At 46.9% G+C, this 15152-nt stretch overlaps 1 protein-coding gene across 1 annotated transcript; it reads right to left on the reverse strand.

Annotated features, from left to right (window-relative positions):
* Positions 1–1842: 1842 nt before the first annotated feature.
* On the reverse strand, positions 1843–13162 carry rsf1b.1 (remodeling and spacing factor 1b, tandem duplicate 1). The gene is made up of 17 exons (XM_079356551.1): positions 12970–13162; positions 10956–11047; positions 10280–10372; positions 9779–9984; positions 9597–9688; positions 8034–9449; positions 6841–7979; positions 6087–6362; positions 5435–5539; positions 5278–5357; positions 4979–5033; positions 4742–4854; positions 4274–4341; positions 3924–4137; positions 3623–3837; positions 3278–3457; positions 1843–3097 (listed from the first exon to the last, which is right to left on the reverse strand). Exons 1-17 carry the CDS (start codon positions 13121–13123, stop codon positions 2559–2561), a joined length of 5037 nt encoding a protein of 1678 aa, XP_079212677.1. The 5' UTR covers positions 13124–13162; the 3' UTR covers positions 1843–2558.
* Positions 13163–15152: the final 1990 nt, after the last annotated feature.

The following is a 15152-nucleotide window of genomic DNA, read 5'->3' on the forward strand; positions in this document are numbered from 1 at the left end:
TTTTACAAACACAGGCCTTGTGTACACTCTTAAATCAGATCAGCTGTCCTAGATTTTTTTCTGTGATAATCCTTCCTCCCCCCCTCCTCCTCCTCGCTTCTGTAACATGCCTTTAGTAGGTCAGCGCATGCTTACCTATGATGAGCTACTTCACAAGTCCTTCAGCACTGATGCAACAAGACAGAAGGTCCTTTTAAACATGCCGAAGTGTTACAAAAACGGTTGTGCCAGTAGTACCTCCCTTTCCTTAAAAAAAAAAAAAAAAAAACGATAAGAAACTCATGCAATCCGAAAGAATTGCCCGATATACTTTTCCAAGATTACAAAAATGCCTCTAAATATATTACAGCAAAAACTACAGATATACACACGCAGAGGTCAGTGACGTCATTGGTTTGTTTTGTTTTTTTCTGTCCACTTCCAAAAACTGCATCCTGACGATCCCTTCAAAATAAAAGATTCCACCACACCGTTTGTTTTCTCAGGATGTCCTGAAGGTTGGCAACTCAAACCTCAAGGAGGGTGTAAATATATACGTAGATGTGTTTTTTGTGTGTTGGAAAGGAGTCAGGGAGGGCAGAACAAGAACAAAAAAGAAAGATGGAGGGGTGTTTTGAAGCTTAGTGTTGTTTTAGTTTGTATAAAAAAATTAAAAAAAAAACAAAAACGAGGGTCTGCAGGTTTTTGAACCTTCTATGAAGGATAATGTACAAAGAAATAAGACACTTTTACATTTCACTTAGAGAGACAACCACAAATAAAAGTTTCGATATACAAAAAATACATTATATAAAAAAAATAATCACAAAACGGTAACGTAAATGTAAAAACAGGAAACTACACTAGATGTCATCAGGAGGGACGAGCTTGACTTCTGATTCTCCAAAGAACCGCGAATTCACCGCGAGTTCTGATGGCAGCGCACAGACTCAAAATAATTATACACGTATACAATATACAAAATAAAAAATACAAAAAAAAAAAATACTACTCTACTGTTCAACAACACCAGCTCAAGAGGAAGGCCGACAAACGGATGTGGGTCGACTGGTTCTTCGTCATCTAAAGTTAACGGCTAACGGCCAACGGTCAGAAGTGATCGGAGCGTCTCGGGGAAATGTTTCCTCTCCTGCCGAGTTGTGACGGGAAGATTGATGCAACGACTCGTTTCAGTATGTGTGTGTGTGTGTGTGTGTGTGTGTGTGAACGATTAACAAACAGAAGCTGGTCAGCTGAGCACAAACACTTAAACCCGAAGGGAACGGCGAGCTCAGCTGGGGGCGAAAAGGAACAAAATGCACCGAGCCTTTTCTCTAAAGCTCGGTTATTAATTCGCTGTTGATAGAAGAGTTGTGGAAAGTACCGGAAGTTAAAACTTAAACACGAGAAGAGATTTTTTTTAAGAAAATCACCAGACACCACTGATGCACGTTTCGTTACCATAGTTACCAAGACAATCAAACGTAGAAGTTCGAGGCCCCTGAACCTGATTTCAATTCTTGTTTTTAAAAGAAAAAGTGCCAGCTAACTCCCGTACCTTCAAGAGACAGGAGTGTTGAAGTCAAGTCACCGATCAGGAGTGAAATGAAGTGATTGGTTCTCAGTAATGAGGTGAAAATAAAACCTTTTGATTGGTGGTCTTGATTTAAAATCTGGAGACAAGGGCCGAGGTAAAATGCTCGAGTTGAGACAGTGCTGTCTTTTTCTCTCGTGGCCACTTTGGGTTCAAACCTGCCAGAAGATCTGACATTTAATACTTTTTAACAGGAACACTAATCACTGAACTGACAAGGACTGCATCATTTGAAAACAAGCGGCGTTAAAAGACAAACGTTTGTGATTTTAAATCATTTTTCTAAGAGAAAAACGTCCAAGAGAAAAAAGTCAACCAGCAGTCGGGTTCTGCTGCTCGTCCGCTCCGTGCAGCTGATAATACAAGCTAGCAGAAGCTAAGAGAAGCTAACTGGCTGCCATTGCATCAGTCTCCTCGTCTAACCCTCAATCAGCTCTTTTCAAGAAAAGTCTAATTATCGTTTTTACGGGCCAGCATCCTGTTTGATCACAAGCCAAGAAGGTTAATCATGGAATGACTTGTTTTTGCTCCTAAAACGTTAAAGAAGTATTTTATCCTCTTAAAAATCGAACCATTTCAGTGCCGACCAAACGTCCACAACAACATCGAGTCTCTGAGATGAAATGTGTAAAATCTCTCAGATGTATATAAAAAAAAAAAGAAAAAAAAAAGGATGATATAAGATGACACGTTTTGGTGGTTTGGCAGTGGAGCTGGATGATGTGGTTTGCTTTGCAGGTAAAGGTGGGAGTTTGGCGCCCTCACAGAACGATCCCACGGGGACCGCCGCTCTGGACGGGTGACACTCGGATCACGCTCCTTTTTCTTTCTTTTTCTTTTTTAAAGCAGAGTTCGCTGCAATCAGAACTCCGGATGATTCCATGAAAAGGACGACCAGGAAGAGTTGGTGTTGAGGAGGGAATAATAAAGTTAAGCAATATAAAAATACAATACCACAAAAAAAAAAAAAAAACAGAAACAGTTTCTACATGTCTTCGTTATTGCAGACGTAGTCCACTAGATCTGTGACTCCTAACAGGTCGTCTTCGTCCTCCTCCTGCGCCGCCCCCGCCGCCGCCCCCTCCTGGCCAACCACACCGTTCGGTGCCGTGGCAGCAGCTGGTGTGGCACTCGTGTTTTTGGCTGTTTCTGCATTGGGAGCGGCGGCGGCGGCGGGGCTCTTTATGGGGTTCTGTCCGTTAGTGGGATTGCAGTCCGCTGGGTTCGTTCCCTTTGATTCCTCGTCTGTTTTTTCCCCTGCCTTCTCCTTCTTCTCCTCCTCCTCCTCCTCCTCCTCCTCGTCGTCATCGTCCGAGTCGATGCGGTTCACCCGTTTACGGACGGGACGGTCCTCCTCCGATGAGTCATCAGAGTCGTCGTCTGAGTCGTCGTCGTCTTCAGAGGCTCTCCTGCGTTTCAGCGCGAGACGCCTCCGTCGCTGCCGGGAGTCTTCCTCCGAGGAGTCGGCTCGCCTCTTCACCCTCCGCTCCTTCGACTCCTCCTCCGAGTCTCTGGAGAAACTCGCTGTGAGAGGACGAAAAAAAACAAAGCTGCCATTACTGTCATCAAAAACCACTTTAAATATAAGATCGAAACTGAACGTAAATCTGTCGACATTCATTGATAAATTCAAATCCAAAAGGAAAACAAAAATCAAAAATGGCGTTTGCTACGGCGTGGCTCCTGCAGGTGCTTCTGACTGACCTTCGCTCTCGGAGCTTTCTCGCGGACGTCTTGGTTTCACTTTGGCCTTGTTGGTTTCTGCCTGAGAGCCTTCGGACTCGGAGGTCTCGCAGTAGTTCACCTGCTTCTTGCGGCTCCGCCGAGACCGCCGTCGACTCATGTCCAGGTCGCTGTCGCTGAACTCGCTGGAGCCTTCGGTCTCTGAGAGAAGCAGGCGGACAAAAAGAGTTGAAGAGGACGAAGGACAAACCTGCGTCTCAAACTTTCTGAAAAAATCTGCAACAATAAACCGAATCTCCACCATCAACATCTCGCCGCGGTCTTAACCAATGAGAGGAGAGGAGGACGCCTTTATAACCTTCATACCTATTTCATCTTCCTCGTCTTCATCCGTCTCCTCTTCTTCATCGTCCGAGTAGCCTCTGGGTCTCCGCCTCTTCCTCGAGCTCCGTCGTCGTTTAGAGGGCTTCCTCCTCCGCGAGGAAGAGCGGCGTTTACCGCTGCCGCCGTCGCTGTTGTTAGACTCCGCCTCCGTCTCCGCCTCGGAGTCGTTATCGGACACCACGAACTCTTCCTCTGAGCTGCGGCGGGAGAAGACAGACGTGTGATTTGATTCTCAGGAGTTAAAAGTTCTTCATCCCCGGGAGTCTCGTCTGTGGCGTCTTACCTCTCGCTGAGACGGAACTCCTCCTCGCTCTCCTCCTCGTCCACCGTGCTGTCGCTGTCCAGGTCGTTGAGTCGTCTGCGCTTTTTCCTGCGCTGCCCGGCGCTGCTCCGTGGCGGACGGCCGTTCTCTTTGCCCTCCTCTGCTTGGAGGATGGTGGATATGTCTTTCCCTCGGTGTCCCGTGATGTTGGCCATGTCTTTACCCCGACCAGCTCCTGTGAGAGAGAAACAACCTGCGTCGTTAGCGTTCCCTTAAAGGGACAGTACGTGAAATCTGCAGCTAGGGGGCGCTCTATCAAAACAAGAAGAAGAGAGGATTTTTTTAAAAAGCATTCAAACACGTCGTCGTACCTCCACCCTCGGCTTCTTTGATGTCTTCCTCGATCGCCTCCTCGATGGCCTCGTCGAATTCATCGAATCTGCAAAACAGTGAAAACGTTGAGCAGTGCTCGCCATGATGGAGATGACGTGCTGTGATGTCACGTGACGGGTCACACGGAGCGATTATATCCAGGACTGATGATCAGACTTTATAAAAGGACCGACAGCTGCCGTACGTTGGGCGTGCACCTGAACCACTCGGTCACTGGCGCCCATCTTTGTCTGCTTACTTTATAATTTTAACTGCTTTTAAACAAACGTCCCTTCGAGCAGGAAAGTAAAAAAAAATGTCTTTCAATAAAATCTGACAATTCCTTTAAATTTTCCCAACAACATGGCGTCAGAGTGCGAGGAGCTCAGGATGAGAAATAAATAAAATGTGTCCGACATGATCCTTAAAAATGAGGAAGTGTGCTTCCGTTCAGAGCGTGGACACACCTGTAGCTGATGGACTTCTTCGCCCTCGTCGACCTCCGACCCCAGCTCTTACTTTTCTTCGACTCTTTCTTTTCTTTTATAACGACCTCCGGCTTCTCCTCCTCCACCTCCGCCTGCCAGACGAGAGAGAGAGAGAGAGAGAGAGAGAGTTCAAAATGATCAACGTCAACGTGACACTTCGGTTTTTTCATTTCTGATTTAAAAAAAAAAAAAAATCGATCCCACCTTGGTACTTACCGAGGGCGTGATGATGTTCTCCAGACTGATTCCGACGTAAATGAGCCGCTCTTTCCTGGAAGGGATCAGAGAACACGTTAAAGAAGAGACGAGCGCGTGTCACCTGACCTCTGAGCTCCGGGGTCGCCCACAGCTTCTTTCTGATAAGAGCGCTGGGAAGCTGCTGCTAACGGACACAGATCCTAACTCAGTAAACAGCTTTTTCCTTTTTTTAATCCTCAATTTAAGTAAACTTCAGCAGTAATCCCTAAAAACAATAAAAATAAAGAGAAGAAGAAGTGAAGTTGGGCTCGTCTCACCTCCTCTCCGCTCGCTCCTTCTTCTTCAAGGACGCGTCGAGGTTCGTCAGCTGCTCTTCTAGTTTGTCACAGAGCAGCTTCTGCAGGGGGACAAACATGGAAGCGTTAACTCGTGTTCAAGCGTTCCATCGTCTGGGACGCTGGGACGGGTACGTACATGCTGGCAGGGCGGGCAGAACCACTCTCCGTCCGGGATGATCATGAGCGGAGGCCTCAGGCACGCCGTGTGGTAGCCGTTATCGCACGAATCACAAAGTAAGATCTGAAAAAACAACGAGAGACGTTAACGGTCCGTTCACACGTTTCCTCGTGACATCACGCCGACACCAACGCCAAACAAACTCAACATCAGACCAGACCCCCGTGTAACAGGACCAGGCCCCCGGTCTAACAAGAGGACCGGACCCCCGGTCTAACAAGAGGACCGGACCCCCGTCTAACCAGAGGACCAGACCCCGGTCTCACAGGACCAGACCCCCGTCTAACAGAGGACCAGACCCCCGTCTAACAGAGGACCAGACCCCCGTCTAACCAGAGGACCAGACCCCCGTCTAACTGGACCAGACCCCCGTCTAACAGAGGACCAGAGCCCCGTCTCACTGGACCAGACCCCCCGTCTCACAGGACCAGACCCCCCGTCTCACTGGACCAGACCCCCCGTCTCACAGGTTTGCAGTTTTACAGCCTGATAATCCTTTAAACTCTTTGAACTTTTCTTCGTGGTCATATTTCGTCTTCTAACAGCTCGTCCTCGACAGCAGAGGACTTTGTGTTCTGTCTGAACCCGGACACGTCCTGCGTTTACCCACCAGCTCCGGGTGATTAGGAAGACCACAGTGTTTGCAGGGGTCGTCGTTTGGAGGTAGGTCGTCGTCCGAGGACGTCGACGAGTCCGAGCTTCGTCTCTCCCGGTTGCGGTTTCGCCTCTTCCTGCCTCTCTCCACCTTGTAGTCCTCGTCGCTGTCGTCCTCGCTCTCCTCCTCTTCGCTGGACGACTCCTCGCTGCCGCCCTCCTCGTCCTCGGAGCCCTTCTTTTTACGCCGCGCTCGCGTGTTTGACCACCGGCCCCTCCGTCTCCTTTTGCCCTGAAAAAGAAGCGGAAGAGGTCAGGAGCATGACGACGGAGGACGCCATCTTGGACTAAAAAACAAAAACAAACAAACATCGCAGAAAAGGAAATTCTTGACGGTTACAGAGAAACGCGTGAACGTTCAGGAGGTGATCGTCGTGGGTTTTCGAGATTGCTACACGTAACGTTTGAGAGGTGTAAACACGAGGAGGCGTGTGAAAATAAGCTTTCACATTATTTTGTGAAAAAACAGAAATCTGAATAAATTTAGCTCAAGCTGAAACTTGTGTAACTGATCCACATTCCTGAGAGTCGAGAACGACAGCTCAGCGTTTGAACAGGAAAGTCTCAGAGACATTTATCTGGCGCCAGCAGAGGGCGCCGTTTATCCTCGCTCTCAGCTTGACCTCAGAGGTCAAATCTTGTAACAAGCAGAGAAGCAGACGGCCCTCGTCTTTAATCAAAGCTTCGACCCTCCTCGTGAGCTGTCATACCTTCGTTTTCGGCTGACCCTCCTGATCCGTCTTTTTCTCTCTCGGCTTCTTCTGAACAGTTTTCACCTCCTCCTCTTCCTCCTCCTCCTCCTCCTCCTTCTCTTTGTCGTCTCCCTTCTCCGCCTGGGACTTCTCCAGCTTTCTGTCGTTGATCTCCACGGCTTTCGGCGTGGGCCGGGAGATCCTCGGCGACCTTCGCAGAGACCGTCCCGTGTTCGTGTCGGACTCCGAGTCGCCCTGCCCTTCCTCTCTCTGCAGCTCGGCTTTCCTGCGGTGGGCCGGGAGCCGTCTCCTTCGACGGGGAGTTTTCCCCCGAGCTTCAGCGGGAGCTTTCTCGCCGTTCGCCACCTCTTTCTTTGTCGCCGACTCCTCTCCCTCACTTTTACTTTTACTTTCCTCGTCTGTGGGCTTTTCCGAGTCCGCTTCTTTGCTCGCGGTTTGAGCCGAGGATTTCTCTTCCGAGTCTTTGCTTCCATTCTGGCGGTCAGATTCGCCTCCTTTAGGAGAGCGTTCCCTTTCTTGTTGAGCGTTCGTCTCCTCTTCTTTTCGTGAGACTCTCTCTGCCGTAGAATCCTCTTTCCTCGCTTTGTCTCGACACGGAGGTTTTTCAACATCTTTACCAACTTCTTCCTCTTCGGCGCCCTTCTTCTCTTTGTCCTTCCCTGCATCCCGTTTGGTTTCTGACGATGGCTCGGCTTCTTTCGGCTTCTCCTCCGACACGTGTTCCCGCTCGGCTTCTTTCGGCTTCTCCTCCGACACGTGTTCCCGCTCGGCTTCGTTCGGCTTCTTCTCCGACACGCGTTCCCGCTCGGCTTCGTTCGGCTTCTCCTCCGACACGTGTTCCCGCTCGGCTTCTTTCGGCTTCTCCTCCGACACGTGTTCCCGCTCTGCGTCTGGCCTCTCTGTTTTTTTTACGTCTACTTCAGCGCTCTTTGATGGCTTCTCTTTCCCTCCGGATGCTTCTTCCTGCGTCGCCTCCTGTGCAGCCGGGTTCGTCTCGGTGTTTCCCCCCTCTCGAGTCTCCGTCACGTCGGGTTTCCCGGATGTTGCCTCTGCTTCCACGTGCACGGCGTCTCTCGTCTTTGCAGCGTCGTGCGTCGCGCCGTCATCACAGTTGACAGATTTTGTTGCACCGTCGGGCTTTTCCTTCTCCTCCAGCTTTTCCTTCTCCTCCAGCTTTTCCTTCTCCTCCAGCTTTTCCTTCTCCTCCAGCTTCTCCGTCTTGGTATCAGAGGTCGCAGCGTGTGTGATGTCATCCTTCTCCTGCACAGGTTTACATGATTCTGATCCGTCTTTCACGCTCTCTTCTGCCTTCTCGTTGATTATTGCTTTGTCTGCAGAACTCGGCGTGACTTCTCGTGCCTCATGATTAGAGCCGTCTTTTAGCTTTTCCGTCTTTTCCACGGCGGGCGGTGATTCGATGGATTTCTCTGCAGGATCGTCGTCTTTACACGGAGTCTCCGACGCTTTGATCACTCCGGGCTTCTCTTTCAGATCTAACCTTTTCTCCGCGTCGCTCTCAGATCTCGACATTTCTTCGGCACCGTTTGTTTCCGTTTGCTTCTCGGCCGTCTCTAAAGTCTTGGCGTCTTCAGTCGGACTCGTCTCTGATGCGTCTTCACACGGAGGTTTCTCCTCCGAATCCTTTGATTTCACTTCCTTCGACTCCTCCGGCGTTAATGATTTATCCGTTTGCTTTAATGTCGTCCCGTCTCCCGTACAGGACTCCTTTTTATCCGCCGCTTTGGATCCTTTGACTTCTTCATGATTAGACGAAGGCGTCGGTTCGGTCGGCGCCGGGGGAGATTCCCGTGCCTCCTCTTTCTTCTCGTCTGACGCAGAGCTTTCATTCTGGACGTGAACATCTCGACTCTTCTCGTCTCCGTGTGCGGCAGCAGCAGCAGCTTTCTCTTTGACCTTCTCTGCGCCGCTCGCTGCCTCCTCTTTATCGTTCACGTCGTCCCTCTCAGCGGACGCCGGGGCTTTTCCTCGGCCTTCTACGTTTTTACCTGCAGCTTCCTCTTTGAGCGACTCGCAGGAATGACTCTGGATCTCTTTCTCCGACGCGGGCTGGACTTCTCCGTTGACACTCGGAGCTTTCTTTGCCTGCTCGGGAGTCGAGTCGGCTTTCTGAGCCTCCCTGACCTGCGGTGCTGCTGGATTTTGCACTTTGATGCCGCTGTTTTTCTCAAAGTCTTCGCTGAACTTCATCCCTCTTTTCTTCAGGGGGATTTTAGCCTGCTGGTCGTTCTTCAGAGCCTGTTGAATCTCCTCCGCGCTGTTTTTCTTGGCCTCCTCCGCCTTTTCCGGCTTTACCGTTAAAGCCGGCGTCTCGGAAATTTGTTCGCTCGGTTTCGTCTCCGACACCTCCATCGGCTCTTCCTTGATCTTCTCCACTTTCGTGCAGACGCCGGGATCCACAGACGGCTTTTCTGAGAGAAGTTCTGCTTCGGCTTCGCCTCCCACGACGCCGTTCACGGAAGATTTCGTCTCGGACGCTTCTGCTTTCAAATCGTCTTTCTCGTTATTCTCCGTCTTCGGACAGACGGCGTCCTCTTTGGAGTCTTTGATGTCTTCATCCGACGTGTCCTCGATCTTTTTAACTTCACCTGAGAAACAGATAAAACATCCGATGAGAAAACGCTGATGTGGGTGTTTCTGTTGATTCTTCAGTTTTATTTCTTTAAAAGTGGCGAGCTAAACAACTTGATTAACATCCTTTGGACACAAACGATGAGTTATTGAACCGTCTCCACCTTCTGGTTTGTTCTCCAGGTCTTTCTTCAGGAGCTCGGGGTCGATTTGAGTCTTCAGGAGAGCCAAAACCTCAGCCAGCTCGTTTCTGTCTCTGCAGGGAGGAGACGGAGAGCGATCATAAAAACAGCACAGAGACAACTTTTCCCATTCGTTTCATAACAAATCGCACTCGTCTGCTAACCTGGCGATGCACTTCCACGACGAGCCGTCCAAGTCGTCCTGCTCCTCCACGTAGACTCGCACGTTGTCGTCTGGGTCCAGCTGATACCAGTACATCTGCCCGTCTTTGTCCCGGCCGATGGGCTGCAGACGCATCTTGTCCGGGTCCTCCTCGTTGATGGCCGTTTTGAACTTGACATTGTCGTCGAACTGACACTCGCACAAATACTGGAGAAGAAGAAGACGGACACGGGACGAGTCACCGTCAGAGATGCAACGATACCTTCCGTTTCTCTCACAAGGAAAACAAGTCAGAGTCATCAGCTTGATAAAAATCTGGCATCGCTTCATGCCACATTATTCACCGATCTGCATCTGTCGCTACATTCAAATCAAACCGAGCGTTCTTCAACACGACGAAGAAAAAGATGGAAGAATAAACGTCACGGCTTGAAGCGACAGTCTGAACAGTTCATCTTTTTTTATCTCCTTCAAAATGAGCAATAAAAAAAAAAAACCTTACTTTAAGTATTCCCGTCTTGCACTCCACCGTCATGTCCTTGTATCCTTTCTGCTCGAGCTCCCACGCCCAGGTTGTGTTGAACTCCTGGCATATCTGCAGAGAAACCACAAATTCACACCTTCAATCTGACAGTTTGTTCAAACCGAGCGCTCGGTGTGGTGAGTCGGTGACAAATTATGTCTGAACCTTTTTGATTCAGAGCAGAAAGAGGAACAAACAGAAGACGTGGAGCAGATCCTGCTGCTCGCTCCGACTCCCTGAGCTCGGGCAGGAGAAACCCCGGGTGAAGTCTGATGGCACGCAGCTCCTCCTGGATACATCCAGAGGTTGTTTTTTTTTAAACCCCCGAGTCACATGATCGTGTAAATGTTTGTCACCAGTTTTTCCCGCTGGTCGTAACGCAGCACAAATGGATGTTCTTCACATTTAAGAAGCATCAGATGACTCACGTGTACGACGGATCACAAACTCTGCACATCAGTTCTCTTTATAAATGAGTGATGAATTTAATGAACATTTCTCTGGATAGAAGTGGAAGAAAAAAACCTGTCAATAAAGGGTTTTCTTTGTCCAAAATAAACGTGAAAGCATTCCTCAAATCATCTGCATCCATAATCTGACTGACTTATTACACATGTACAACGTGTGAATGAAAAACTGTGAGCTCAGAAGTCACCTTTATCAGATATTTCTCCCATCGGTCCGCTGACACTGACTTGCCGATCTTCCTCAGCAACTTGACGTGAAGCTCGACCAGCAGCTTAGGAACTGAGGAGAGAGCAGAGGAGACGACCTGGTCACAACTAAGCGATGAAGGCCCGGCGTCTTTTCTTCACTGACGAGAGAGCGTGCACAGCAGAACGTGCATGATGTCTTATTTGCATCGCTCCGAACCCTGAAGTTGAAAAACTTTTCAGAACGGCGGCGTCGACGTCACTCTAAGCATGAAATCCCCCCGTAGCTACGCTGCCTCCGCACCGTGTCTCGTACCCGCACGTCCCCGTCGCTCCCCGTCTGACCGTTTTCTCAGATATAAAACACTGCTGTTAAAAAAGAGACGGAGCCGATGGCCGTTGTCATAGAGACAGGAAGGACTTGCAGCACTTTTCATCTCGGCGCACAAAACCCCGAGCGCTTTTCTGCCTGGAAAAAAGGTTGTAAATAAAAGTCACATCGCTGACTTATTATTATCTCGTTAACTCGGGATAACAGCGCTCGCTCTTCTCATGGTACCAAGCACAGACGTCCTCGTTGTCACAGGGAGAAGTCTGAATTAAAAAGTTTGGATGCATGTCCCCTTACAGCTTCTTTTTCAAGTGATAATTATAATTTAAAAAAAGACACAGTTTAGTTTAGTGTGTACGTGTTTTAAATACATCTTTGTTGTCCATCTATAGGTCAGAGGGCTGTTATTCAAAAAAGGAGGGAAAGTGTTGAGCTTGAAATAACAGCATAAAATACAGAAAATAAAGTGCAATAATGGAAAGATGATAAAACAGAGGTTTAATACTACAAAATAAGATAACAGATAATTATCAAACAGAAGGAATAAAAGTTAATAAAGCTCTGTATCTTATATATGCATGCTTTAAAACAATGACCTCTGCAGAGAAGGACATGTGAATGTTATATTACACGATAATAACAGATTAAGAGAACCTGAATGGTGAATAACACTGACGTGCAAATAAACATTACAGTGAATTATTTGTATTAGAAAGCAGCCTGTGCACAGATTTCTCCGAACTGGTCGCTGAGCTGTGAGATGTTCGGGACTCGTTAAACTCCGTTAACACAAACAAAATAAAAATATGTTGATGTTTCAAACCGCATCAGCGGGGCAGAAGAAGACAACGTGAGGCGAGGACATATAAACACTCCATCAGGAAGAGTTCAGACGGTGGGGCTGCGCATGCGCAAATCACCACAGCTCAATTAAAAAGAACGTCAAGGCAGCTGTAATTAGCACGCGCGGGCGGAAGTGGAACTACTCAGCGGTAATATTATCATACAAAACGAGTAAATAATCGGTGGTAACAATGTGAGGAAAAGTGCAGAAATTATTTTTTTATGATAATCGTTACATATTGATTAATATCGTCACGTAACTCACAGATAGGAGCATGTTTTATCGCGTTAAAGGAGCTTTAATTTTGAAAGGTCAACCCGGATGTCTTCGACGTTACGACGACACTTGACAAAACACCGTGGCGAAATATTTTAAGTGTAAATAAAGTGCACAATTACGAGCCCGACGTGCACAATAACATCTTTCTGGATGGGGAAAATCAAAACTGACTACATGTGGCGTGAATAAACGTTAATCTTCCCGCCACGCACGCGCTGATAAAAGCACATTAAAGAGTCTGTGTTGAGTTATTAACGTTACAACAGCAGATAAAAAGGCTGCTCGGGGGAAAAAAAATAAAAGCTACAAAAGTGAGAGAAAAGCTCGAATAAATCGGCTGCTTCGCACATTTTTACTCTTTAAATTGTGCATAGATGATGTCCCGCCCTTTAAAGGCAGCTCCGAGTCGCAGCTAAGTAATATTTATGAACATAAGAAGGTCAGAAAACCGCACAATAACACACGGCTAGCTCACCTAGCTGCTAGCCCTGCTAGCTCGATACAATCATCATTAAGTCTCTCCGCATCATCGTTCAAACTGTCGCGTGGATTCCCGCCTTACCTGAGGATGTGTCCCGCAGGTATCTCTCCAGCTGGGGGAAGGTGAGCTCCGGTAAGTCCAGCAGCACTCCGTACCGCTCCAGGAAGGAGCAGATCACGGCGTAATTTGGACACAAACTGGGGGAAGAACTCGCCGTTGCCGCCGAAGCAGCCATCTTTTTCCACACCAGTGTCAATGCAGCCGGAAACGGCGAGAGTACTTCCTGTGGTGACAAAATAAAAGTCGTAATAAAATGCATTTTATTTAAGCACTTACAAAAACAGGGTTAGACACGGAGAAAAATAGAAGAGATCATTATTATAATAATATAATAAACGAAAAAATGAATCTATAAAGAGTTCAACAAATTATAGAATTTCATTGGCTGATGTCGATATAAGGAATAGAAAAAAAAATCTAACACCAGTTTTATTTACCTTCATTTAACCAGGTGATTAACCCTTTGAGATGCAGATCTGTTTCACAAAGGTGACCTGAGGGCAGCAGCAAGTCAAACAACCTCTAAAAACAATATAAAACCACTAAGGCCATCAAATAAGAGAGGGAATAAAACTAATTTACATTTATCTTTCAAATGTTAAAATTAGAACCCATTTTTTATGTATTATATTAATTTATTGTCCATCCTGTTTGCATTTTACTGCCGAATACAAACCACGTTGTTTTCACCTCACATGGAGAATGAGGAAAAAACCTTGAAATAAATGTTTGAATATCACCAACTGGATGTTGTACTTTTTAAGTTTAATGTGTAGATAATGTCCCTATGTTCTTGTAGGAACAAAAACTTCAGGCGTCAGTGGGGAGAGATGTGGGATTGACCACATCTGCTTGTAATAATATTATTGGCGGCTAGAGGGTGCTCTGAACTCACACACATAATCACACACACACACACACACACACACACATACACACACATATACACACACACACACAGCCGAAGACAGGAACAGATCAAAACAAGAAACAACAGGATACAAATATCAGAGAAATTGAGCCTTGCTGGTTTGATTCATTTAAGCTATCTTTATTTCACATTTATTTGTACACAATAAATACAATTTAACATCCACTGGTGTGTAAATATGACACCCTGCAGTTTCTGCAGAGCTTGAAATGTGGGCAATTTGTCAACTGAATTTCAGATCCAGACTAGACGTGGAACCAGGACCAGTAGCAAGTTAACGACAACTTCTCTGCAGGGAAAAATACACTTCTTCTTTTCTTTTCAATACAACAGGGTAAAAGCAAACTTCAAAAATAAGTTTGATGTCATTCAGATCTCAAGGAGATCAACGAGAACACAGCGACATGGCTGACAGATATCTCTTTTCCTCTGATCCAATTCAACCTAAGGTTTCATACTTTTTTTTTTTTTTAAATCCTAATTCTAAAAAGTAAAATTACCAAAAACAAAAAAAATACTGTGCTGTCTTTTGTACAGATATCCATCTCCAAGCTCTCTGTAAACTATATTTCATAAACAAACATGTGACATCTCAACCTCAAACAAAGACACTACGACCACTACTGAAGGCTAAATAATACGAGAGCAGATTAAAGAAAATGTTTCATACCAATATAGCAGGTAAACAAAACGTCAAACGAGGAGACTTAAACCAACAACGTAGCATCTGCAATACTGAAAAGGAATAAGAAGACGTGAAAAAGTGCTTCACTATGACAGTATAGATTCTTCTCAGCTAGCAGCTCAGGATGGTTTCCTCCTTTTCCCAATGGAAGGCGTGTTTTTAAACTGCACATGAACTCGTCGTAAACTGTCCTCAGGAGACCGGCAGCATTCATATCTTTTGTTTTCACGACGCACGAGAAGGGAAAGTAAAAGTTCACTCCGTGCGCTCGACGTGACTCCTCTTCTTTGCATTCGCTGCAAAGAAGACTTAACATAGAAAGAAGGATTTTAAACAATACTCAACAATAAAGTAAAGGATCCGTTATTCATTTTAGAACCAGACAACTTTTCTAGGAGATTCTCCCTACTGACATAACAACTATAATTGCCACTTTTCCCTTGTTAGTGTAACCGTGTGCGGTTACGAGTGTTTCGAGGGGAGGTCCAGCCTCGCCCCTGCTCGGGTTAGTTGGGTTTTTTTGATGGAAGACTTTTGGTTTATGTTGAATCTACGTGTTCCCAACGTGACGTGTTCCCAACGTGACGT

The sequence above is a fragment of the Symphodus melops genome (assembly GCF_947650265.1).
Source record: "Symphodus melops genome assembly, chromosome: 11".
Taxonomy (NCBI): Eukaryota; Metazoa; Chordata; class Actinopteri; order Labriformes; family Labridae; genus Symphodus; species Symphodus melops.